The 27,550-nt window shown below is 43.7% G+C and overlaps 1 protein-coding gene across 1 annotated transcript in view; it reads left to right on the plus strand.

The window, feature by feature from the left end:
* The window catches only part of ttc27 (tetratricopeptide repeat domain 27), a 182,623-nt gene that overhangs the window by 137,818 nt on the left and 17,255 nt on the right, over positions 1-27,550 (plus strand). The window contains exons 17-19 of the mRNA XM_083898147.1: positions 16,167-16,364; positions 17,074-17,185; positions 25,710-25,810. Of these exons, the coding sequence (XP_083754273.1) occupies positions 16,167-16,364; positions 17,074-17,185; positions 25,710-25,810 (411 nt within the window). The remainder of the gene's footprint in view (positions 1-16,166; positions 16,365-17,073; positions 17,186-25,709; positions 25,811-27,550) is intronic.

The following is a 27,550-nucleotide window of genomic DNA, read 5'->3' on the forward strand; positions in this document are numbered from 1 at the left end:
CGGCCAGCTTTCAAACTTCGCTGACAGGTGACGCGGCGGAAGCTGCGAAATTCCTCGAAGCCCTCCGTTTCAAGTGTGGTCCTGAGGAAGCTTCGTTTCGAGGGCTACGTAGCCCTACAGCTTGGCCCTACCCCTTAACCCTTATGAGAAATGAGACAGCCCTACACCTCACATGAACGCGCAAAAACAAGGGGTAGGGGGAAGGGGGAGGGCTAAGGGGTGGTATTGGGATTGAGCCTAATTGTCTGTGGCTAAACATCTTCACAATGACAGCGAAAGCTCAGAGACTGCTGGTGTGTGGACTGTTAGCATTTTAAGCTAGCGATCTTTATGCTAACGTGTTAGCAGACTTCATCGTCACAAAAACAACAAACAGATGGATTATTCAGCGACTGAAAGAGAGCAGGACACACACGGTAGTTGTCTGAGATGATGACGTGACGCCAGCACCGCGCTATACTGTTATGGGTGAGTTTTCATATACGTATATGTCCTGAGGGCTGTCGTCTCCTCCTTCGGCCATGATTCCAGCTTCGATAAAGTTTGAACATCAGGTTGTAGGCTACAGAGTGCGCCTGCGCGGCAACTTCAGCAGACGGAGACGCTGGAAAGGCTCACGGTGCCTACACCGCAGGCGCGGTTATTCACCGAGATAATAATTTTTTTTGAAATGAAGACGGTAATTATTATCGTCAAAAATGTTATCGCGGTTTACTGTTACACTGTTAACCGTGACATCCCTATTTGCCTTAACCTCTTGTTCCCTGACCCTCTTTTTGGAGTCCCTGCTCTGAAATGACATGCCCAAACTAAATAGAGTAAATCTCTGCAGTTTCCAGCTCTGTGTGGATTATCTTGGTATCAAAATAAAGATAACACTTGTGAAATTCCACCGGAGGTGTAAGGCTCACTGTAGATGCCACTGTGTCGGAGTAAATGCAGATGGAACACAGCATAAATGAAGGATTTTTTTCTCTTGCCTAAAAGATCCATCTGGATCACTGGGTTTGTCGCAGCCTGTAGCGAAGACTGTTGTGGTCAGAGACTTGGGGATGATGGGGTCCTCTTTCCTGTCCTGACCTCATCCCGTTCACTGTTGGCATGTGCTACATGTATATATCTATTGGCAACGGGCCATGACCTCAGTTTTTTCTGTGTTAAGCATCAGAAAGTTCTGAGTCATCCACGTCTGTATGTCTATTAGACAATCCTGGACTTTAATTGAGGGTTTTATGGATCGTCAGGCCGTACAGATACGCAGAGCTGGGTGTCGTCTGCATAACAATGGAAAATGATGTTGTGTTTCCTGATAATGTTGTTGACATCTTTTTCTAGTCTAGTCTAATATTAGCACGCGCAAAGTGATTTATCTAACCTGAAACTGATTGCGGTGCGGTTCTCCCTAAATTCCATCAACATGTGGATTTTGCTACCAGAGGAAAAAACACACTGGACTTTGTCTACACCAACATCAAGAAGGCATTCAGAGCAGCCCCACGCCCACACCTCGGCTCCTCAGACCATCTCTCTGTTATGCTAATTCCAGCATACCAGCCCCTGCTCACCAGAGAATAGCCTGCTGTGAAGAAGGTGAGAGTGGCCTGAAGAAGCTATTGGCGCTTTTCCACTAGCTCTACAATACACGGCACTGTGGCATTTGTTCACACACAGAAGAGAAAATCGCCAGAAAAAGCTACAGGTGGCAAGAAGAAATACTGTGGAGGCGTACAGAAAAGTTTGGGAAGTCATACAACATGAAACTGAAGAGGAGATGTTACGAGACGACGAGTGAGGGTAAGCTAAATATGGTTGCTATTGCGAACTATCTCATATACAGTACCGTGCAGAAACGCTGTTGTTTTTGAGTATGTAATTCTCACGCATGTCTTTAATAAGACATTTACCGGAAACATTAATTAAGGTTCCACTCCAGTATTAACAGAGCTGTGTTATTGTTCAAGTGTAAGGATAGATCACACTAAATACTTGACACCTGTAGAGGATGTTTTTTTTTAAACAACAAAAAACTGCATACATATATTCTGACTGTGTTCCAGTAAAGTGAAATAGAAATAATGATCCTCTATTGTCATTATAGCATTGCTCAAGCAACAAATCTAATGGTGGCCTAAGACTTCTACATAGTACTGTACAAGTGTACAGCGTAGTAATGACCGAAAGCTACCTCTATTTTTGGTATTCTGGTATTAATGTAAGCATGCTGCCTGTGTGTTTCAGATGGTTCTGTCGCTCATGAAAAGGAATGACTGTGATGTCCAGCTGGTGAAATCCATGGTGGTGACCTGCTGTGCTCTGCATAACCTGTGTGAAAATCACGGTGAGCCTTATGACACTGAATGAGATGCACACACAGCAGCTACAGGTACAGGGTGTCGAGGAGGGCAGAGATGTAGGTGAGGGCCTGATGTGTCATTTGTTGTGAATTTGTAAAATGCTTTATTATTGTACTGTTTTTCACTGAATTACGAATAAAAGTTTGTACTTTCTGCAGAGATGTCTCCTTTTGTCTGTATACGTTTTGTTTGTCAAGGCTGCCACAATTAAAAGAAAAAGAAAAGAAATACGCATGATGTAATCCCATAAGTCACATTGTTGTTTATTCAAACAAAAAAACAGCAAACCAAAGTTAAAGTGCAACACAGCAAATCAAATAAACTGTACATAGGTGATGGAGTCCTAGGACAGGAGGGAGGAAATAGGTCACATGCTCCTGCCACCTATTGCCTGGACACGCTGCCCAATCACTCAAAGGAATGTGTGGTTGAACTCAGCACTCTCGTGGTGTGGCGGTCACGTTGTGTCCGGTTCTACTCCTGTAAGGTCTGCTCGTTACGGGCGGCTCCGTCCAGCTCGCTCTGTATGTTGTCGTCTCCGACTAAACACAGGACAGTCTGGACCTCGTCGTTGGACCATGGAATGTTCTTATGCAGAGTCGCCATGTCGAAGTATTTGTTCGCTACTATTTTTTGGAAAATTGTGGATTTGATTCCTGCATCCTGTGTCGCGCTCATGACGCACCCAGTGACGACACTTCTGGCCAATCAGTGGCCGGCAGTTTTGACTAATCAGCGAATAGTACCTGCGCCACTGACTTTGAACCACGCCACGGTAGGTACTAAAAATAGTGCCTTGTTCCGCGTTCTACGCTAACGGAAAAACTTGCTAAACCGTGTCGTGTAGCGCAGTGCCGTTGAGAGTCGGGCCGGTGGAAAAGCGTCAATATGTCTGCACTGCAGGACTGTTGAGCGCACTGAGTGGGACATGTTCAGAGAGGCTGCAAAAGACAATCAACACACAGATGTGGGGCAGTATGTTCCATCTGTGACCAGCTACATTCAATGGTGCATGGAGGAGGTCACAGTAACAAAGACAATAGTCACATGGGCCAACCAGAAACCTTGGCTTACGAAAGAGGTGCGCACAAGACTGAGGGAGCGTAATGCTGCCTTCAAATCTGGTGATGCGGAGGCTCTCAGAACAGCGAGGGCCCACCTTAACCGAGCCATCAGGGCCAAACGTGCCCACAGTCAGAAGATCCAAGGTTTCTTCCATGACCCCAGCAACACCAGACAACTGTGGCAGGGCATCAAGACCGTCACAGACCATAAAGACACCCCCCCTCCCTGCCGAGATGACATCAGCTTCCTCAATGAGCTCAACAACTTCTTTGGGAGATTCAAAGCTCTGAACAACAACCCTGCGAGGAAAGTCACCCCCACTCTGATGAACAGACACTCAGGCTCGAAACCACTACTGTACGGAGAGCTCTGAGCAAAAGTAAATGCATGTAAAGCCTCGGGCCCCGATAACATCCCAGGACGGTTGATCCAGGAGTGCGCTGACCAGCTGGCCCACGTGCTCACAGACATTTTCAACGCGTCACTGAACCAGGCCGTCGTCCCTCTGTGCTTCAAGTCCGCCACGATCGTTCCAGTGCCCAAGAAACCAACCATCACATGCCTTAATGACTTTCGCCCCATTGTACTAACAACGTCCATCATGAAGGGCTTCGAGTGGGTGGTTAAGGACCACATCTCCTCCATACTGCCCCTATCATTCGACCCGTTCCAGTTTGCGTACCAGCCAAACCGCTCCACTGAGGAGGCCATCTCCATGGCTCTCCACCGAAGCCTGGAGCGCATGGAGGGCAAGAACACCCACGTGCGGATGCTGTTCCTGGACTTCAGCTCAGCATTCAACACGATCATCCCCCAGGAACTGATACGCAAATTGGGCCCTCTGGGCCTCAACACCCCCCTGTGCAACTGGCTGCTGGACTTACTCACAGACAGAACCCAGTCTGTCCGTGTGGGTAACAATACCTTAAGCGTCATCTCCCTGAGCACTGGTTCCCCACAGGGCTGCATCCTGAGCCCCCTGCTGTTCACCCTGGTGACCCACGACTGTCGTCCCAGGTACAACACCAACCACATCCTGAAATGACAACGGTTGTGGGCCTCATCCAGGACAACAACGAACTGGCCTACAGAGAGGAAGTGCGACATCTGGTGGACTGTGTAGGTTAAACAACCTGCTCCTGAATGTCGACAAGACAAAAGAGATCATCGTTGACTTCAGAAGATCCCGACCCAGTCACACACCACTCCTCATCCACGATACATCGGTGGAGGTCGTCAGCAGCACCAAGTTCCTGGGGGTGCACATTACAGACAACCTCAGCTGGATACTTCACACCACCTCCCTGGTGAAGAAAGCCCAGCAGCGCCTGCACTTCCTGCGACGGATGAGAAGAGTGTCTCTCCCCCCTCCCATACTCTCCACCTTCTACAGAGGAACCATCGAGAGCCTGCTGACTAGCGGCATCTCCATCTGGTCTGGGAGCTGCAAGGCCTCAGACTGCAAGCCTCTGCAGCGTGTGGTGAGGACAGCGGAGAAGATCATTGAGACTCCACTCCCACCCATCCTGGACATTGCTCACACGCGCTGCCTAATCAGAGCTCACCAGATCCCCTCCGACCACACCCACCCCCACAACGGACTGTTCTCCCTTCCTGGCAGCTGGCAGGAGGTTCCACAGCATCCGCTGCATTACAGACAGACTAAAAAATAGCTACTTCCCACTGGCTATCAGACTGCTAAATTCCAAATAATTTGGTATTTGGTATATCTGAATAAATTAAATATAGATATCCAGAGGAGAAATGTGTGTTTGTATTGGTATGGGCTTACCTTGGTCTGCAGTTTGTGGTTCAAGGTGGGGTCGTACCTATGTTCCCCGGTTAAGACCGAAGGAACGGGGAACCCCGCTTTACCTTAACAGGTCAAGCTCTAACCTGGTCTACTCTCGGTGCACGGCGAGTGGTGGCGCAGTGGTAGTTTGGCTGAGCGGTGCGCAAACGTCACCAAAACCTCACAGGCAGGTTTCCACAGTTCCAGGCACATTTAAACGGACACTGCGTAGTATTTATGGGTTTATATGACCCAAAATCCATTTTTTTATACATATTATGTACTCCTGCATTGTCTCTCGTCCTTTCCCTATCCCTGACTGAATGAACACAGATGAAACCAGAGACGGACTGGGACTAAAAAGCCGTTATGATGATCCGCGTTATTTATTTATTTACTTATTGACAAAAAAGTCAAGTACCTGTGTACGGTGGCCCAGAGGTGTCAGGCCAAATACAAAAGCCACAACACAAATGCAAAAGCCACAACACAAATACAAGACTCGAGACTTTCTTCCGCTTGAGCTCGTCACAATATAAACATAGTGAGTGAAAGAATCGGGAGTTATAAAACTACTTCAACACGTTGTTATTATTCCTAATAATAATTAGATAATAAGAGAAATCAGTCAAAAACAACACAATTCCTGTAACACATATAAACTAATAATCACGGTCCTAACCGCCGCATTGTCAACATCCGTTACCGTTCACTTCCGTTGTGGGTCACTTCCGTTGTAATGTTTTGGAGCGAAGAGAATGAATATTTAATAAACCGCACTTTATTTTTCTGTTTGTTTTTGGCTCGGAGATGTCCTAGTGTTTATTTTAAAGAGATTACTATGAATGACTCCTCTCCTGTTTCTCCCTGACTGACTAATATTTGGAGCCCTAGAGGCAGACACTGTGTTAATCCTAAATCTATGTTCATATATAGCACTGTCTTTATATATAGCATAGTCTTTATCTATAGGGGGCGACTGAACTAGTGGAAGCACAGAGAAGCGTATTAAACTGCAACTCTGTTTCCTGGTCCCGACTGCTTGTTGTCATGATTTGGCTCTAATAAACTTTGTCAAATTTCTGGAAAGGAGGGAAGCTCCATCCAGAGTGGGAAGAAGACCATCCCTTCTTACCCTTGATTTCCACTGGACGCATTACAGCCGTGGAGCGTCAGCGGCGCGGTCGCCATTGCAAATCGCTTCCATTCTAATCAATGAGAGCATTTCCACCAGACGCGCTGCGGAGCGTCTATGCAGCATCCCAGAAGCGGCTCGCCGCAGCGCTATCGATAGGTAGCAGTTCTATTTTTTCCGTTGCCGCTGCTGAACCTCGTAAATTCCAACAGAGCAGTTTGCACCAGACAGAAAAAGCGACACAGAATCAATGTAAAACATTTCCGCCGCCCTTTCAAAATAAAACACAATACACAGGTCGTACAGCCTGTCACAAGTTCACATCAACATTACGTCGTGACCGGTGCTGCCAGGTCAACAGTCAATTAAGCGTCTCGGAGAGTCATAATGTACGACGAGAGACTGATTGTTGAAGTGATGACACCAGATCAACAGCTCTTCTATGTCGGAGAATGAAAAGAAGCTGTGTTGTTGTTGTTTCCTTTATACACACAGTCTTTCACGGGATCTCACGAACTCGCGTCCGTTCAAGATTATCACGCGATCTCACGAACTCGTGTCCATTCTAGATTATCACGCGATCTCATGAACTCGTGTCCGTTCAAGATTATCACGCGATCTTCGTGAATACCGGTGTCTCCCAAGGCACCGTGCCGCTGCTGTAACGCGACTGGTGGGGACTGACGCTGGGCAGAGGACGAAGCAGAACCGTGCCGCTGACGTTCCGCGGCTGTAACGCGTCCAGTGGAAATCCGGAGTAATAAGACCATGTTGTTGGGACCTAAAGCATGTGGAGAATTTTTTTTTCTCTGACTAAGGCCTGTATTCATGATTCAGAGCCTGAATTTGATTTTCACACTTAACAAATTCTCCTTTTTGTAACACTCCTTGTTTTATGACTGGAGACTCTCCGTGGGGGAGTCTCCAGTCATCCCCCGACTGAGAAACCCCATAAAAGTAGAAGAATTAAATTTCTTCACTCTCTTCTCCCGGTTGCTCTTTGGTTGCTCTTCTCCTTGCTGCTCCTGTTCCTCTCTTGCTGGTTCTCCCGGGAGCCCCAGGCCACGTGGTCCCCGTGGCTCCGGCCATGCCCTCCGGCATGCGGCGCTCCCGTGCAGCACGAACGATGCCCCCCTTCCACTCCTCCGCCTGTGAGGACCGCACCTCCACCGGCATCGCTCCATACCTGCCGCCCAACTGCTTCCACTCAGAGACAAAGAGGATCAACAGCTGTCCGCTGTGAGCCAAATAACGTCCCGTCCACACTCCACGGCTCCAAGAAACTGAACCGAACCCACGGAAGGCCCACACAACCTGTTCAGCTTACTGTAAGAGGCGATGTGTTCTGGGCAGAGTTAGGTTATTTTTCTGTGTTTGTTAACTTTTCTTTGTGTTGAACGTGTTGGACTGCGCACCCACACACTCGCATTTGTGTTATCGTCGTAACCACATATCTCTTTGTTTTTATGTTTTGTGTTCGTTATTGTGGTTTTACTGTTGAATGCGGAGCTCCGCGCTGCACGTGGTGAGATAATGGCTGGCTTCGCCTGCGTCAAGTCTGTGTGGTTTACACTGCCATCAACTTACACGCGATCCTGTTTTTCAGTCACAGAACACGCTGGGCTCGAACCACCCTCTGTCTGCACGCAAGATCAATCGTGTACTCCCGCTTTCTCTCTCGCTCATTCACTAACTCTCTCTCTTTCATTCATGAATGAAAGGTCTCACAGGCGCCATCTAGAGTCGAACACGCGCTCCTACAGCCATGCTGTCGCGTGTTCGGTCTAAGATCTGCAGCCTGATGTTAATGTGTTTTGGCGCCATCTTTGGTGGAGGCGTGCGTTTACAGTCACAGCTACTGCGCATGCTCCACCATTTTGGTCTCAAAAGGGGAGTGACCATCAACCGCGTCACTTCCCTCTCTTATCTTATCTCTTCCTGTTCACTAACACACACACACACACACTGGTGTTTATGTTGTATATAGTTTGTGTGATTTTAGTTTTAGCAAGTAGGATTTATTGATTCAAATGACCAAATTATCATTTATGCTTTAATGTTCATTGACTTAGATCATTCAATTAACCTTAGATATTTAATGTTGATGAATCTAATTGTTTAATTGATTCTTGTTATTTGGTTCAATAAATTGTTACTTTTGTTCATGTCGTTACGTCAGGCTTCCCTGTTCTTGAGAACAACAGGTGATGAGATGATGATGCAGAATGAAACTCCGTGACACAAGACTTTTCACCAAACAAAGAGATCTTTATTCTGTTACAAGTCAAGTGTCAATTCCAAGCACTGCAGTTGCTTGGGAGCGCTTCAGCCAAAATCCTAAGAAGCACTGCCTCACAGTAAGCAAGAACATACATATTATAGGATATTTGGCCATCCTACTATACATCACATCCTGCCCTTATTAGGTCTTCTATCTTCAGTCTCACATAGTGGCCCCTTTACTGCATATACAAGAACATCTGCTCATCTGCTCATTGCAGAAAAAGCCTTTTCTCTGCATCCGCCACAAACTGAGTCGCATGAAGCACATTTGGACAAGCCAGCTTCATTTTGGAATAAGTTGCTGTGGACTGATGAAACTAAAAAAAAGTTATTTGGGCAAAACAAGGGGCATTATGCATGGCGGAAAAATAACACAGCATTCCAAGAAAAACACTTGCTAGAATTTGGTGGTGGTTCCATCATGCTGTGGGGCTGTGAGGCGAGTGCAGGGACTGGGAATCATGTTAAAGTTGGGGTCGCATGGATTCCACTCAATATCAGCAGATTCTGGAGAATAATGTCCAGGAATCAGTGAGAAAGTTGAAGTTGTCCTGGGGCTGGATCTTTCAACAAGACAACGACCCTAAACACTGCTCAAAATCTACTAAGGTCTTCATGCAGAGGAACAAATATGTTCAGGAATGGCCATCTCAGTCCCCAGACCTGAATATTATTGAACATTTGGTGTTTCATTTAAAGCGGACTGTACATGCTCGGAACCCGTCAAACCTGACTGAATTGGAGATGTTTGGTCCAAAATACCTTCTACCAGACTCTAATTGGAAGCTATAGGAAGTGTTTATAGGCTGTTATTTCTGCAAAAGGAGGATGCACAAAATTTTGTGGTGCCTATGCCTAATTTTGTTTAAATAATTCTTGCAGACTTTCTGTAAATCATATAAACTTTATTTCACTTCTCAAATATCACTGTGTTTGTCTCTTATACGATATATATTTAACTGAAATTTCTTCAAACATCCAATGATTTATAAAGGAATATCATGAACATTTTCAGGGGTGCCCAAACTTTTGCATACCACTGTATTTACAAAAGACTTGGGGAGAATCTTGGCCAAGATTCACCCCTACTGTATCGTGACTAAATACACAAATGTAATTAAGGGCAATATTTACACTATTTACAATGACACAGATCTCTTCCAGATTCTCCCTCCTCTGCTCTCTCTGCTCTATAATGACTCAGCTGTAACAATGGTGCACCGATGTTGATAGCTATGCGTCCTGCCTCTCTAATGCCTTGAAATTTAAAAGGACGCAGCAAACTGACTATCTGTGTGCCCAACCTGATTTTCTATGACAACAATGTATTGTGCAGAGTTTCCTTAACATACATGTACATTTCATCATGCTGGCCTGTTGAACATGACACAGAATTGTCTCTTCTCCTGCCGGTCCAGGTGAAGTCTGGTGCACATATTCGAACAAGTACGGCTATCGCTGTGGGGGCAACTTAAAACACGCGCTAACCTGCAATCTTTGAGTAATCTAATAGAATATGCTACAAAATAAATTTTAGGGCATGTATTCAGTATTCTGCAGTGGAATACATTTAAAAACATATCCTTCCCAACATTGCTTACATCACAAGTATGAATGATTGAAAGCTTAATTTCAAATGCAATGAAAGAAAGAAGAAAAGAAAAACAACTTAGGAAATAGGAAAACTTTCACGTGTCTCATCGTCACCTGATATGGTACTAATGACATTACTACATTCAGAAGAATGATCCTGGACAGCCATACTCTTTGTCCAGGTGTGTAATGGAGGGCAGGTGTTTGTTGACGGTTGGCGTTTTGTTGGTACTGGTTGGATGTTGGAGGTTGGCAGAACGGGCTTGCAGCCATGTGCGGCTGCAGCGGCGGATAAACATTTGGACCGACGGGACACTGGCATCTCTCTCCTGCTTGGGAAACAGTGGAGGTTGGTAACCAAGCGAGCACTGGAATGGAGATAGGCCAGTAGCAGAGCTTAAGAGGGTGTTATGGGAATACTCGACCCAAAGTAGATGTTTCGATGTGATGCACGGAAGGGCAGGTTCCATTTCCTGGTTCATTCTTTCCGTTTGACCATTAGATTGCGGGTGATATCCAGAAGATAGACTGACTTTGGCTCCCAGCAACTGGCAAAAAATGAGTAAAGTGGAAGTGAATTGCGGCCCCCTGTCTGAGGCTATGTCGCAGGGAAGTCCGTGCAGGCGGAAGGCATGGTAGAACCTAAGTTCAGCAGTTTCCTTGGCTGAAGGTAACTTTTGTAGTGGAATGAAATGTGCTGTTTAAGAAAATCTGTTCCACAATGGTGAGTATGGTTGTGTTACCTTCAGACGGGGGCAGGCCGGTGACAAAGTCCAGAGATACGTGTGACCAAGGGCGATGAGGAACAGGCAGAGGGTGTAGCAGACCAGATGGAGCATGGTGAGAAGACTTGTTCTGGGAGCAGACAGGACAGGCAGTGACAAACTCCTTGAGGTCCTTCTCCATAGAGGACCACCAGAAGCGTTGCCTAAGCAGGGCTAGAGTGTGTTGCACCCCAGGGTGACAGGTGAGACCAGAAGAATGTCCCCATTGGAGGACCTGGGAACGAAGGTTAGCAGGGACATACAGGCGATTATCAGGACAGGCACTGGGAGCGGGTTAATTTACCTGGGACTGTTTGACTTTTTCGACGATGTCCCAGGTTACGGCGCCGATGAACATGTTGACCACGAGGGGACGATCTCTTCTGGTGAATTGGGACTGCTGTCGGACTGGAACTAGCGGGAGAGGGCATCCGGCTTGGTGTTTCTGGACCAAGGGCGATATGACAGAGTGAACTCGAATCTGTTGAAGAACAACGCCCACCTGGCTTGTCGGGAGTTCATTCTCTTTGCTGATCGGATGTACTCGAGGTTCTTGTGATCAGTCCACACCAGAAACGGATGCTGGGCCCCCTCCAGCCAGTGTCTCCATTCTTCGAGTGCCAGCAGCTCCAGATTTCCGACATCATAATTTCTCTCCGCAGGTGAAAGCTTTCGAGAGAAGAAAGCGCAGGGATGGACCTTCTGGTCCTCTGGTGAACGTTGCGACAGGATGGCCCCCACTCCTGAGTCTGAAGCATGGACTTCCATGGTGAACTGAGATTCTGCATCTGGAATAGTAAGTATAGGAGTGGCAGAGAATCGTGATTTCAGTTCGTGAAATACCTTTTCTGCTGCCGATGACCAGTGGAAGGCGGTGTTGAGTGAGGTGAGGGCTGTTAACGGGGCTGCCACGGAGCTGTAGTTCCTGATGAACTGCCGATAGAAGTTGGCAAACCCCAGGAATTGTGGGAGTTTCTTACGAGTAGTGAGCACTGGCCACTCCTCCACTGCTTTAACCTTGGCTGGATCCATCCGAATGCCGTTTACTGAGATGATGTAACCTAGAAAGGTGACTTCAGACCTATGAAATTCTGATTTTTCGGCTTTAACAAAGAGCTGATTCTGAGCTGAGTCTCTGGAGGACGCTACGTACGTGTAACACGTTCTTGCTCGGAGCGTGAAAAGATCAGTATGTCGTCAAGGTACACAAAAACTAATACATTCAAAAAGTCTCTGAGAACGTCATTCACAAGAACCTGAAATACTGCTGTAGCATTGGTTAGTCCGAACGGCATGACCAGGTACTCGTAGTGACCCCTAGCAGTGTTAAACGCTGTTTTCCACTCGTCCCGCTCCCTGATGCGAACCAGATGATAAGCGTTTCTAAGATCAAGCTTGGTGTAAATGGAAGCACCTTGTAACAGTTCAAACGCCAAGGAGATGAGTGGAAGTGGGTACCTGTTCTTAACTGTGATGTCATTAGCCTCTTCTTCACGGTTGCCCCCTGGGATCGGGGGCAGCGTCAGACGCAGCGACAAAAGCGTCATAAAACCATATCTAACTTCAACAAACACAGACATGCTGCATACCCACACAAAGGTCAGAAACTCAGCTAGAGGCTCATATAAATCATTCTTATGTTCGGAGTGCCAGCGTGATTATGTAAACAAAAAAAACACGTGTCGGCTGGACAGCGGAGAATCTACAGATTCCAGCGGTACAATTTTTATCACTCTACGACCAAGATTCACGGATCCAGCCCCAAAATAAGAGCAAAACAACAACTGACTTTCAAGAACTACAACCAGAAATATTGTCTTACCTTTGCTGTTTATCAAAACAAATTATTTCCACCGGAATAAAACCCCTTCTAATGAAGACCTACACTTTCCAGCATGCTTTGGGGACAAATCCCGGTCTGATTGATCATTACAGAGCGACATTAGATTGTTCTGATTAGAGAAGGGCGAATGTCCGCCCAAATGCATCATATGCATTTGGGCGGACATTCGCCCTTTTGAATCACTAATGAAGTGATTCACACGCATTTGGAGACCGGGGTCTGATTCTACCGGTTTAGACGTTTAAAACGAGCTGTCAATCACCCAAATTGACCAAGGTAAGCCAGAGCTATGGCGCTGCGTAACTGAAGACACTTCAGAGCCACAGAGTTATTATTACTCACCGCACAGGGAGCATCGATTTTAGGCGAGTTATTATACTTTTTTTTTTTTTTTTTTCAGAACAAGTTCTTTTTAGACCTGTAGTGACATATAAATAAAAATTAATTGGTTTTTAATAATTTGGTACCTAAGAAATCTCAAATGGCACAGATGGTGCCAAGCTGAGCCAAAAGTGAGAACGCCCAGACATCTCTTTACTAAAACCGCTGTAATTTCACTCTGCTTTATTCCAGCAGCATCAGACTTTGCACAGCTCATGTCCACATGTTGTTCCCATGCACATTGTTACATGACCTCCATGTGTTTTTTAGAGGGAATATAATTTTTTAGACATTTTGACAGCCCTAGTAAGCATGTTTTAGAATATAAAGAATGCATGAAATTAATATTGGCACCCTACACATCAGCAGGTAACACAGGGAATTTCAATAAAAGATGTTGATTTGCACAGTCAAAGTTGTGTATTTTGACTGCAATTCTCTTTGCATTCAGATTCCTCAGTTCATTAGAATCCTGAGTAGCTCTTCTTTGTAAACAGCATAATTTTCTCACCTCACTCTTTACCTTTCTGTCCCCCACCTCTCTCTGCGTGTGTGCGCGCGTGCGTCTGTGTGGATCGCAAGAAGAATAGACACTTTAGTGTACAGTATAGCTGATGGTGGATCCTCATAAAATAAACTAAGCCTAAAAAAATTACAATTAAATTTGTATGGTTAAATAATAATCTATAACTATAAGTAATTTTATTTACAAAATTGAAGGGGTCAGAGATGCAAAAACACACCAGCTTCTTCTTTATAGTACTTAATCATATCAAAGCTTCAAATGTAGAAGCAAGATTGCTGCTTTACTCTATTTCCTGCAGTTGTTGTTAGCACAGACACAGGAGTGTGATGGAAAGATAATGGAAGGGAACACCATGAATTAATTCTGCCCCTATGGAATTCATACACAGCTGGTGACTGAAGTGTTTTGACTAGTTGATACATTTCAAAGGAGCTGAAGGTCACATGACTGCTTTGTGCTTCCTGAGAATCAAGTATCTGAGACTCTCTCACATTCTCACACATATCCACTCATTCTGTGTATGTATGTAAAAGACAGTTAATTTGCTATTGTTGTTACTTGTGGGAAGAACATAGCAGATTTCAGCTGGAGCTAAATTAAGATCAATCACAATCATGTGTGTGAAGGAGGAGGTGAGAGATATGCTACTCAATGCTACTCAGGATGGTTGATATTTGAAGTTGAAGAGGTCTGCAGTTAGGTCTTCCTCATACCTGCTCATATAGGGCTCTCTGTTTTTACAAACAGTAAATGAGCAGCTCGGTTGCAGGAGGGCGCTACTCAGCGTTGTCGTGAAGATAGCCAGCTCTCATGTACGAATTCAGATGGCTAAAAAAAATGTTTTCCTCGTACTACGTCATCTTGTCGCCTAGTGATAAAGCAGGTTATGCTAGGAAATTAACCTTGGTGAATGGGATACAGCTTGATGACCCATATGCTTTAGGCGCCGGTGAGTGGATTCATGACGAAACGAAGTGGCCCCGTATGCAGTGGCCCGATATCCACTCGTACCTGAGTGGATATCCGAGTCTTTAATCCAAGGAGAATTTAAAGTCCTACACGACTCTGTATGCTTACGGATACGTTACTGACAATCATGTCCAGGACATACTATTACATGATTACAATGTCATCAGGACCGTAGTACACTAGCCTCTAAGCTAAGGTAGTTTGACTGAGTTGAATTACGCTGTTGCTCTCAAAAATATTTTTTTAACATTGTTATGCATAGCAATAATTACTTTCATGGTAGCTTGTTATCTGAGACCAAAAATGAACGTCACGTTACCTGATATGAAGTGAGCACTGCAAATTCCTGCTTCTGTTATCATTTGCTCATTCCAGTCGCTCCTCCTGATGGCTGCGGTTAATCTTGAAAGAGGTGCAACTTGACGGGAGTATCCAATAAAACTTCAGACCTGGACCTGCAGTGAAGGACCTTGCATTAAGATGGAGCAAGACATTTTTTGTGATTTTGAGCACTGACTTGAATCTGTGAATATGCAATGCAATCTGAGGGAAGCTGGAGTCTGCTGGAGAGTCAAACAGAGAGAGAAGCTCAACTAAACAAATGTCACAAAATTATACTAAATTATTTATTTATTTATTGAACATGTATTTTACCAGGTAGGTCAATTGAGAACCAGTCATGATTTTCAATGACGACCTGGGCCAGAAGCAGATCTCATTTGACTTTGGATTTAGATGAAACCAATCTTGCAGTTGTCTGTTCAAATCTCAAAAACGTGTGACAATAATTACACTATACAAAAATGATACATTCATTAACATTACTTAATGCTGTTGTAACCATTTACTCAGTTTAATAATGTTCATGTATTCATGTAATTGTGTAAACTGACATCTTTAAGTTACTGTAAATGTTTTCTTTAGGTAAAATTTAATAAAGGTTTCTGTCTTAAACGACACTTAATGTAAGTATAGCACTAAATAGTCATTACTTTACCGAAAATAGCTCAGTGGTAGAGCAAGTCGTCTTTCAACTCGAAGGTTGTGGGTTCGAATGGGAATGACGGATGAGTGATAGATGTTTCATACCTGTTCACACACAGATGTGGTGTATGAAAGTGTGAGTGAATGCTGTGAATGGCAAAACTGTAGTGTGAAGCAGCTTTGAGTGGTCATCAAGGCTAGATAAATACATACATGTACAAACCGTGTTCTATTTAGACATTGTGGCAACAACCATTACTGAACTGCACAATCAGGATGTTTTCTCTGTTCATCTAACATCTCCATGTTAACTTCACTCTGCAATCTTAATTATCAAAAGCATGTTTCTCACATGACTCTTCTCCTTTGCTTCTTTGTTGGAAGCTAAGTCAGTGCTCAGTAATGCAGCAGATTGATAAATAAATAATTTCCTGTGGTGAAATTCTGAAAAATTATGTTATGTTTTTCTCATGGCAGATTCTACAGGTGCTAGTCAGAGCGGTTGTTGGAAACCTGACAGACAGTCAGGGAGAACAGGCAGCAAAGCAGAAGTCCAAACTGAAGGAGCTCATGGGTCGAATCACCTCCCGCCACAGTAGCAAGGCTGAGATATGGCAGCAGTATGCCCTGCTGTACGGTGACGGCCACAGCTCCAACACTGAGGACAACGACAAGGTCGGTACCATAAGACGAACATCTCTTCAGAGCGAACATTGTTAACAGGCCTAACGGCTAACTTTAACGTCTGGTTAGGAAGATAGTGGTAGTGGTCAAGTGCACGGCTCCTACGGTGTGCTATTCAAATTTAGGTTTTATAGATTCTCAAGAAACCATTAGATTGATAATTAATATTTTTGATGTAAAATAAGTGGAACTGATGCCTGATGTCTTCTTGAAAGCTTATATTTTTTATGGCCCAAATACACAGTGTCTACAGTTCCCGGCTCAGCCAGTCTACATGCTGGTGTTTCCTTGAGCAAGACACTTAACCCCACGTTGCTCCTGGCGGCTGTGCCGGCAGTGTATGACTGTATGAAAGACAAGTGATATTAAGTGAATGGGTTAATGAAACTCAAAAAACTCTAGTGTAAAGCAGCTTTGAGTGGTCATCGAGTGCTATGTTTTACAATTACAGTGGTGAAAATATGGGTTTTCAGAAGAAGGTTGAGAATCACTGATGTTGATAAAAACTAAATGGGACTTTATCAACATGGTGAGAAATAATGGACGAAGTAGTGAGAGTTATGATCTCTGATGCACAAATTAATTTGATGAAATGAGTTTCACATTTGTACCCGAGTTGTGTCTTCAGCTGAAACACAGTAGAATAAGAAAAGTTCCATAGAAACAGTTGCGGTCTGTTTTTCTCTGTGTGGATTTGTAGGCTCTGCTGTTCTTAGCCAAGTCTCATCGCTGTGAGGTTCAGACTGGCGGCTGGGAGAAAGAACCAAGTCTCTTCAAGGAAGTAATGGAAAGAGCCATTCACATGGGAGAAGGTGAGAGAACCCCACACACACACACACACACACACACACACACACACACACACACACACACACACACACACACACAATCATCATCGTCAAGACACACACACAGACAGGCATCATATGTCATAACTCATAGTCTCCTTTTTTGCCATGACTGAACTATTAAAACTCTTTTATTGATTCAACATACATTAAACAATGTGGTTTAACCCTGTTAAGACCCAAATTATGAAAAACCTAAAAAAAAAAATATTTGACCTCTCAGATGTTGTTGTAGGAGGCCTTTGATGTAGAAAGAGTTTTTTGAAAAAAAAATGTTTATGTGCGTTTTAGAGAAACTTAAAGGTCACATAGAGTGGTCCTGTTGCACATATATGTTAGTTATGGAGGTCTACTTACATATATTAACTTGTTTTTATGGTCAAAAACCTCCTAGTTGCTGTGAACTAGCCGATAGAAATCCTCTTTTCTGACAGTATTTTTCTGCTGCGAGATTTCAGAGTGAACTTTCACCCCCAGAAGACAGAGTCTTGTGATTGGCCAGTACTATCCAGCACATCCGTTCTCAGAAGCGCAGCGCCCCCCTCTGGAACGGCGGATGCACTGCTCCTCATTATCAAAACATTGTTTTAACAGTGTTTAAAAATAGCCTCGTCACGACTCCCCGCCGCAGTCCCTTTTATGACTTTAAACCGGAGTCAGACCCAGAGTCAGAAGACACTGTTGCTCGTGAAACACCTCCACAACGGACGTTATTCTTCTTCTGCGGTTCAATGTACGTAACCGGATGTGCCCGGACTACCGCCCGGAGCAGGACGATCGGTTGTTCAGGAGAACCGCTGCTTACGTAACTATTACGGGATTTTCAGTGATCTCGTTGAGTAAATATTTCATCAGTCCCAACACCGATAATAGGAACTTCCGGTCTAGTTCCGCTTTAATTTTGCAACGTTGGGTTTTAGTGGTAGCAGAATTTCTGTATTTGTACTCACTTTGTCTGAACAACAATTCAGAACAACTAAGGGTTAATTTGCAGGGTTGATTGCTTATTTAGCTCCATAAATGTATATAACATTAAACATAATCACACATTAGTCATATTTTTATGAAAGCATTTATTAAAAATAGATAAATAAACAGGATAAAACTCTAGCTTTTTCTAGCAACTTCTTCATTCCGTTTTTCCTTTTCATGACAAACTTTCATTGTTAGTGAAAGTCCTAAAAACAGTTCTTGTCCTCTGAAAAGCAAAAGCGAACATTACACTTGCTGCATTGTGTGTTGGTGTATCCTTTATTGCAGCATCCTCTCCCTGTCTTCATGTCCTTGTGTACATCCAATGGCAGGTGTGCACATCTCTTGGATGGTCTCTTCTGGGCATTCAGAGGCTTCATGATGTCACTGTCTGTGTTGCTGGGCTCTCTTTGCCTGTAGATGATATCCAGACCAGAAAAATCGGTGTTGGGACTGATGAAATATTTTTTTGGCCAGCGACACCTGTCATGGTGTGTTTGTGTGTTTTTGGCTCGATGTCCACGTAATTATCAGCAGGACAGTCCATGGGTGGTTGGTTTTCTTTGTCCACTTGTTGACAAATATGTAGCAAGCTCTGAATGAAATTTGATGCATCTATTCCAGAATAATTTAATATTTAAATGCTCTACACATTGTTATAACAACCAAAAAAATATAAAAGACATTTTACTTACTTTAATCTGATGAATCCAGTCCAATGAAACAAAGAGATTTTATTTGGAGGAAATCTTGAAAGGTTGTGTGCGTTCATGGCCATAACGTTGGACTTATAAACAAATGTACCATCCACTAACATTGTGAGACTGAACAATAAGACCCAATGACTATGTAGATGTGGTAAAAAAAAAAAACAGATAAAATATAACAGTTTTTTGGGATGGCTAAAGGTAACGTTGTAATTTTACAACCGTGGGTCTTACAGGGTTAAAGCGCAACTTTGCAAGTCTGCTCAGTTTTCCCATTTTTCTCGACGGTGCTCCCCCTTGTGTCGACCGCTTTATCTTTAATTTCGTAAAAACTCACCGCTGACAATCCCCCCCCCTACCTACCCCTCTCTTGGACATGTGCATTTGTTTTCGATGGAGCTGGCAAACACAAGCCTTGGGGTCATGTGCAGATACTAGTAGGCCAAAAGGTGAACCCTGTTATCGTTTCAACCCGCTTCACAGGCATGGAACTACACAATCTTCTGTTCATAAAAAAGAATGAGTCATGCTAATCCACCAAGAAAAACTTTCTTTTTTTTTAATTTTCAGTCAATTCTTCTAGCCACTATGTTTTCTGTTGACCTAGTCCCTTCATGGCATAATAAGATCTTGGTCAAAAGTGGTACCACTGTTCGTCACGTGATCATTCTATACCAATTGGATGGCTGCATTTTGTCAACAGAATTGCAATATGGCGACCGCTATGGCTACGAGTAAAACTCACCAGAAAGTGACAAAAAGTCAAAATTATCAAGACACAAACATTGTTACATGCATATTGCTTCTGTGAAGCACGAAAAAGTTAGCCAGTTTCACCAATACGAGATGGAATACATACAGTACAAGCTTACAACTGCGGCTCGGCTTGAAGGAAGACTCTCGCAGCGTGGTGGCTGAAAACTACAAGCACTGTCTCGCTCTCGAGTTCAAGGATAGTCCTGAGGACACTGGCTTCCACCACACAAGCTACTGAAGGTTCAGTAGCTTGAAGGCTTGCACTGACTTATTTCGTTGCTCAATTTGTGCAAATAATAAAGATGACTGCCCTGAATAAATGTTTTTTTTCACTGTTGTTTTGATTTGTGGAGGGATGAATGAGTAAATATCAATAGTAATATCAATAGTGAATGAATCAATGGTCATTGGTGTATGTAAAATTAATGACTTTTATTGATCTAAATTTTTTAACATAACAAGTTAACCTTCTTGGACGCCGCTATGTATGCAATCGAGTCATGTTTATTTTCAGAGTGCATTTAACGTGTACGGGGTACAACCCAAGGAATAATAACAACAACAGATGGACAGACAAAAAAGTCCTCAGTCTAATGTAATAAACCATGAGCTCAGCCAATTAACCGAGCAATGCAAACATAGTAGTCTAGGAATATTGTTGTCGTTGATAAACTCTGCTGGCCAATGTTGATGGTCAACTCTGTACCCTCCCTGAAGGGAGCATGGCAGCTAACGGCAGCCCGCTGGTACGTATCTGATGGGGCAGCAACAGATGAAGTTTGCTCAGGCCTCAGGAAGTTGGTTAAAGATCAATTAAAGATCGATGCATATTGAGAGATGCTCAAGGTAAAGCGAAATAGGACTAGCACTGCATCAACCAACTGACAACGGCAAAGTGCTTGTTAACACTGACAATATGCCAGCCACAGATAATAAATAAAAAATGGATGTAGTGAGATATTAAAAGATATTAAACATGACATAAAACAAGCAAACAGCACTGTTTAGAATCCATTTAGTCCAATATCTGTAACCATGTAGACCGTCATGTTTCAGTTCTGTTGATAAAATGCAGCCACCCTATTGTGTCCAGCCATGGCAAAACCGGTCAGAAGTCTACCGAGGGACATTTTGAGTTATTTACAGATTCTGAAAGTGTGATTTCTAAGCTTTCCAACATGCAAATTGGATAATCTTTGAAGAAGATATGGCCATTTGAATGTAGACACTCCTCAAACACTTCCTTGCCTTCCTTTGGTCAACAAAGCTTTGATGATGACTGCTTGACAATCATGCTTTAATTTTGCACTGCACACTAATAACTGCTCAAAAGTTCTACACTCTCTCTCTCTCTCTCTCTCTCTCTCTCTCTCTCTCTCTCTCTCTCTCTCTCTCTCTCTCTCTCTCTCTCACACACACACACACACACCCACACACACAGAGAGAGAGGCAGCATGGATCTGTTCATATTAATTAGCCATGTGTATTCTCCGTGACCGTCAGCTGATTGGCCGAAAAAACAACAAAAGCTCTGGAATGTGAGATCGCCTAGGAATGATTCACAGCGATAAAACAACCTTAATTCAAATACAAAGTTTATGGTTTTAAGACCCACAATACTGTGATTTGAAGCATGTAGTGGATTCTTACAAACTTCAAGTTGAACCTGTGACCACGATAGCATTAGCCACCTAGTCTAGTAACCTGTAATAGTAATACCTGTCGGGAGTGCGGCCTCTGACCTGGAAATGACCCAGGTGACGAGGGGAGCACGTAGGAAGAACCGCTGCTGTGGACGGACTATGGCTTTTGTACCGGCTCACCTCAATGGCTAGCGCCACTGGTGAAGAATGGAAACCATAGCAACCAATGTAAATAAAAAGAGCGAGCAGGAAAATAAGACTAAACGCTCATACTGCCACAATCGCATACATTAAGTTAGAGTTAGTGTAAGTTATATAAGGGCCTGATGACATACACAGCACACCAATAGTGAATGATTAATTAAGACCTAAATTATTGTACATGTACACCATATAGGGAATGATGAGTAGATGCATTAGTTAGTTAGTTTAGTTAGTTACTTAATGATTACTACTAATATATTAAATAATGTGTTAATTAAATCTGAGTAATGCATACATAATGATAACTAATTACAATATTAAACTTTTGTTAATCTCACGCTCCATCCTTCCCTCACTCGTGAACAAGACCCCAAGATACTTAAACTCCTCCACCTGAGGCAGGATCTCTCCACTGACCCGGAGGGGACAAGCCACCTTTTTCCGGTCGAGAACCATGGCCTCGGACTTAGAGGTGCTGATTCTCATCCCAGCTGCTTCGCACTCGGCTGCAAACCACCCCATCGCATTCTGGAGTTCCTTGTTCGAGCCATCTTGAGGAGCCATCAAGACCACATCATCTGCAAAAAGCAGAGATGAAATCTCTGTCCATAAAAATAATGAACAGAACCGGTGACAAAGTGCAGCCCTGCCGGTGTCCAACATGCACTGGGAACAAGTCTGACTTCGCCGGCAATGCGAACCAAGCTCCTGCTCCGGTCGTACAGGGACCGCACGGCCCTTAACAAAGGGCCCATACTCCCGGATCGGGGGGAGCGGCCGCGGTAATGCGGTCTTTGTATCGGTCTGTTGTGGTGAAGAAGGAGCTGAGCCGAAAGGCAAAGCTCTTGATTTACCGGTCAATCTACGTCCCTACTCTCACCTATGGTCATGAACTTTGGGTTATGACCGAAAGAACAAGATCCCGGATACAAGCGGCTGAAATTAGTTTTCTCTGCAGGGTGGCAGAGCGCTCCCTTAGAGATAGGGTGAGGAGCTCTGTCACCCGGGAGTAGCACGGAGTAGAGCCGCTGCTCCTCCACATCGAAAGGAGCCAGCTGAGGTTTGACCCCCCCTTGGTAGCAATAACTTCAACCAGGCGCTTCCTGTATCTGTGGATCAGACCTTTTGAGGGGTAATTTTAAGTCTCATGTGTAAGGCCCTCTTCAAGACAATCCATAACATCTCTCTTGGGTTGAGATTGGGTTAAGGTCTGGGATCTGACTTGGCCACTCCAAAATGCTGATTTAGTTTTTTCTGAAGCCATTCTGTTGTGAACTTGCTCTGGTGTTTTGGGTCGTTGTCCTGTTGCATCACCCACCAATTGTCTTATATACTTTGGAATTCGTCTTCCCCTCAATGATTCCAAGCTGGCCAGGCCCTGATGCAGCAAAGCAGGCCCAAATCATGATATTTCCTCCACCATTCTTTACAGTTGGGATGATGTTTTCATGATGATATGCCATACCCTTTCTACGCCAGGTGTAGTACTGTGTGTTTTTCCCAAATTCAATTCAATCTTCGTTTCATCAGTCCACAAAACATTTTGCCAATACCGCTGTGGAGTGTTACTGCTCTTTTACAAACTTCAGGCGTGCAGCAATGTTCTTTTTAGTAAGCGGTGGCTTCCTTCGTAGTGTCCTGCCGTGGATACCCTGCTTGTTCAATGTTTTACGTATTGTAGACTCATGAACAGAGATGTTAGCTAGTTCCAATGACGACTTCATATCTTTGGCTGTCATTTGGGGTTGTTTCATTACCTCATTGATGAGTCTTCGTTGTGCTCTTGGTGGGTGCCCACTTGATGGTAGAGTAGCAACAGCAACTCAAACGTGTGACAGAGGAGAGGTGGGGGAGACAAAAGGAGAGAGTGCTGTGAGTCATGTGTCCAAAGTGTGTTTGTCTATGTGTGCACATCTAAGCAGTTCAGCTGTGATCCTAAAATGTTAATATGTTGAAAGTTTATTGATCTGATCTGATGTCCCATCATCAAGGCATTTACAGTAGGGGTGGGCGATACTGCAAATTTTGGTAACCAAGTAATTACAGGGCCAGTATTGCAGATACCGATACTTTTTACTTGAAAATGCCTGGTCATTTAATTATTTTGTACTTTTGCCTTTAATTGCTTATGATTATGATAATAATAAAATACAGGATAATGATTTAAGCCAAAAAAGAAAATAATATTCATTAACCAAAGTTGCAAACATGAACACAAAACTGGAGAACTAAGAAATATAAATAAAAAAAAGCAATGTAATAATATCAAAAACAAGCGCTTAAGTGGCTTGTGCAGGTTTGTAGTGTTACCACAGGATTGTATAGCTGCATAAGTCACAGCGAGCAGTCTCTCTGTCTGAAACTGTAAAATAGCTCCACAAAAAAATAATGCACCGGTAAGCTCAGCAACACCAAAAGACCTGGAAGAGAACAGAAAACCACTGTGGTGGATGACGGAAGAATTATTTCCCTGGTGAAGAATAACCCCTTCACAAGAGTTGGCAGATCAAAAACACTCAAAACAAGACTTCACTTTAGTGAATACAGAGGGTTCACCACAAGGTGTAAACCATTGCCTCAAAAACAGGAAGACAAGAATTTGCCAAACACCTAAAAAAGCTTTTACAATTCTGGAAGAACATCCTATGGACAGATGAGACCAAGATCAACTTGTACAACAGTGATGGGAAGAGAAGAGTGTGGAGAAGGAAAAGAACTGCTCATGATCCACAACATACCACCTCATCAGTGAAGCATGGTGATGGTAGTGTCATGGCGTGGGCATGTATGGCCGCTAATGGAACTGGTTCCCTTGTATATATTGATGATGTAACTGCTGACAAAAGCAGCAGGATGAATTCTAAAGTGTTTTCAGCAATATTATCTGCTCATATTCAGCCAAATGCTTCAGAACTCATTGGAGTTCTGAAACGGCGCTTCACAGTGCAGAATGTGACCAAAGAGTTTTTTTTAAAGGCAATTAAGTGGAATGTTATGCAATGGCCAATTCAATCACCTGACCTGAATCCAATTGAGCATGCATTTCACTTGCTGAAGACCAAACTGAAGGGAAAATGCCCCAAGAAAAAGCAGGAACTGAAGACCGTTGCAGTAGAGGCCTGGCGCTCAACAGGGATGAAACCCAGCGTCTGGTGATTCCATGCCTTCCAGACTTATAATTGACTGCAAAGGATTTGCAACCAAGTATTAAACAATGAAATTGGATGTATGATTGTTTAGTTTGTCCCATTACTTTTGGCACACCCAGATAAACACAAGCATAATTTTGCCTTTTTTTCTTTTAGCTTCTCCCTCTCTAGGGGTCGCCACAGCGGATGATCCTCCCAGAAAGAGGGAGAGAGCGCGCAGGACTGTAGGCTGTGAGGGGAAAACAGAATGACTACCCAAATTATGAGGAACTGGTTAAGTTTAGGGCTAATAGTGCGTTCCTTTTTTATGGATAAGTCTTTGTTAAGTTTGCCTAAATGAATGGAAGTCAAACTTTCAGAGCAGAGAATTTTGATGAATTTATCTTCTGACACCTAATTCAGAAAGTTCTTGTCAAGTTATTTTTCATCACTTTACAAGAGCTTCAATACTACCTTTGAAGATTTATCCTCCACAAGAGGGTCACAGGGTGTGATGTGCCAATCTCAGCTCACATAGGGCGATAGGTGGGGTTCACCCTGGACAGATCGCCAGTCCATCACAGGGCCACATATAGAAACAAACAACCATTCACGCTCACATTCACTACGGTCAATGGTCACTTCCTACGGTCAATGTAGACTGACCAATTTACCTATTCCCCATATTGCATGTTTTTGGACTGTGGGAGGAAGCCAGAGAAAATCCACGCATACACAGGGAGAACAAGCAAACTCCATGCAGAAAGGCAAGGCAGGAGTGCTAACCACTAAACTAGCCTTTTGGCCCCAAGTAAAACCCATTGAGATTAAAACCTTATCTCCAAGGGAGACCTGGGCAAGCTAGGCAGCATTGGCACAAGCATTGGAACACATAACAGTTTGAATGCAAACCTTTAATCCCATGTTCAAAATAAATTTGAAATTTGGACAAAAGGTGACAGGCCTAAAACATACACACCCACACACACACACTATTCACAGCAGAGCCGGTGACATACTAGAAAAATAAAACACCATGGTATAAAAATTGTATTTTCTCTGGATGTCTTTCTTTCAGTGACCATCAGTTGCAGTGAGAAGAAGACAAATCCAGCTGAAGCTCTGCAGATGCTCTCCTCCACCAGGCTGAGTCTACGCAGTGTAGCCACCAAAGCTAAGGTACAGTGCACTGCACGACACCAGTGTCTTTGCCATGATTCATGTATGGAAATTTCCTCTCGTCACCAAACAAATGTAAATCATGTTTTAAAATATTTGATGTATACTTAAACGTGAAGGACTTTGCATCTGTACTCTACTTTTTCTGGTCTGTATCTGGTAGCTTTCAGAATACATGCACAAATACAGATGAAGTATGTCCACATTTGATGATGAATTAATGTTACAGAAATGTGTTGCTCTCATTATGAAAAAAAATTATAATATGATATGTGAACATGAAGATATGCTAAAGCTCTGAAAAACAAAAGTTCCAGTGTAATTGGGCGGAGCACAAACTAGTGACGGTCAAAGCAGTTGTTTTCAGTGTAACTGAGTCATTAGAATCAGATAAAAAACAGACTTGTTCAACAGGTTGTGATTCGGCTTACAATCACCGGCTTTCTAAAGTGCTGTATCTAAATACACCACTCCTCTGTTAAATATTGAGATTATGGGACCTCCAGGTATGGAGCGCAGCTGGTAAGTAATAACTTGGCCAGTCGCTAACTTTCTGAAAAATACTACTCTACTGAGGCTCGGACAATATTCTCAATTTTGGTTTGGGAAAGTGTATTTGGTCTCTATGCCACCGAAAAATTCTAAACTACCTGGACAACAAGGGGCCGCAAAACAACACGGCTAATATCACCTTGGAGAAGGCTAGCAAGAATGCTAATGAGGACGACGGTGAAGCTAACGACAACATGCTGTCCAACAGTATTATACTGGAGGCGATCCACTCACTGAAGGAAGAATTCGCTAAACAAAGCAACGAAATGCTGCACGCAATCAACGGGATTAAAACAGATATTGTCGCACTAGAGGAGAATTGGGGAGATGGAGGAGAGAATCTCACAGGTAGAGGAGGACATCCTTCAACAAAAAGTCGAGCAGCTCGAGGGGACAGTGGAGATATTAAGGAATAAAATCCAAGATCAAGAGGACCGAGGGAGACACTCAAATCTGAGACTAATTGGATTTCCTGAAAAAACTGAGGGCTCAGGTATGTGCAGCTTTTTTGGAAAACTGGGAATCTCAAAGCTCTGGGTGACTATCTCACCTCCATCCCAGGCATCGAACGAGCTCATTGGGTAGACCAAGTTAACTCAAGTCGGTCCTCAGCACCTCGACTGATCGTTATGAAGTTTCTGAACTATAAACACAGCGAAAAGACACTGAGAACAGCCAGGAAGCAGAAGGAAGTGTGGCACAGAAATCAACAAGTCAGCTTCTTCCCGGATATATCAGCTGAAACCCGCCAGTGTCAGTGACAGTTCGACGGAGTTAAGGCCCGTCTTCAGGCTATGGATATCCGCTACGGGCTGCTGTACCCAGCCTACCTGGTGGTCACCAACAACGCAGAGTGTCTGGTCTTCAAATCCAAACGGAGGCAGAAGACTTTGTCCGTAAAATGCATCTTCATGAGCCTCCCCACGACCTGAAAGCTAAAATGGATATATACTGAACATTTTCTTTCTTGTCTTTTACACCTTCTCAGGTAAATATGACTAAAAGTCTAATAGATCAAGATAAATGAACTGAGAATAATACACAAAATACCCCCCTCTGTTTTTTTTCTTCTCGTTATTTATGCAGGTGTCTTTAGTGTGTGGTTGGTCAGATTTGAACGACACAAAGCTGCCCTTAAGAGACATACTCTCTGGTACTCTTCGGGGGATTAACAATACAGAATTTACC

Source organism: Microchirus variegatus (assembly GCF_963457635.1).
Source record: "Microchirus variegatus genome assembly, chromosome: 11".
In the NCBI taxonomy this organism is placed as follows: Eukaryota; Metazoa; Chordata; class Actinopteri; order Pleuronectiformes; family Soleidae; genus Microchirus; species Microchirus variegatus.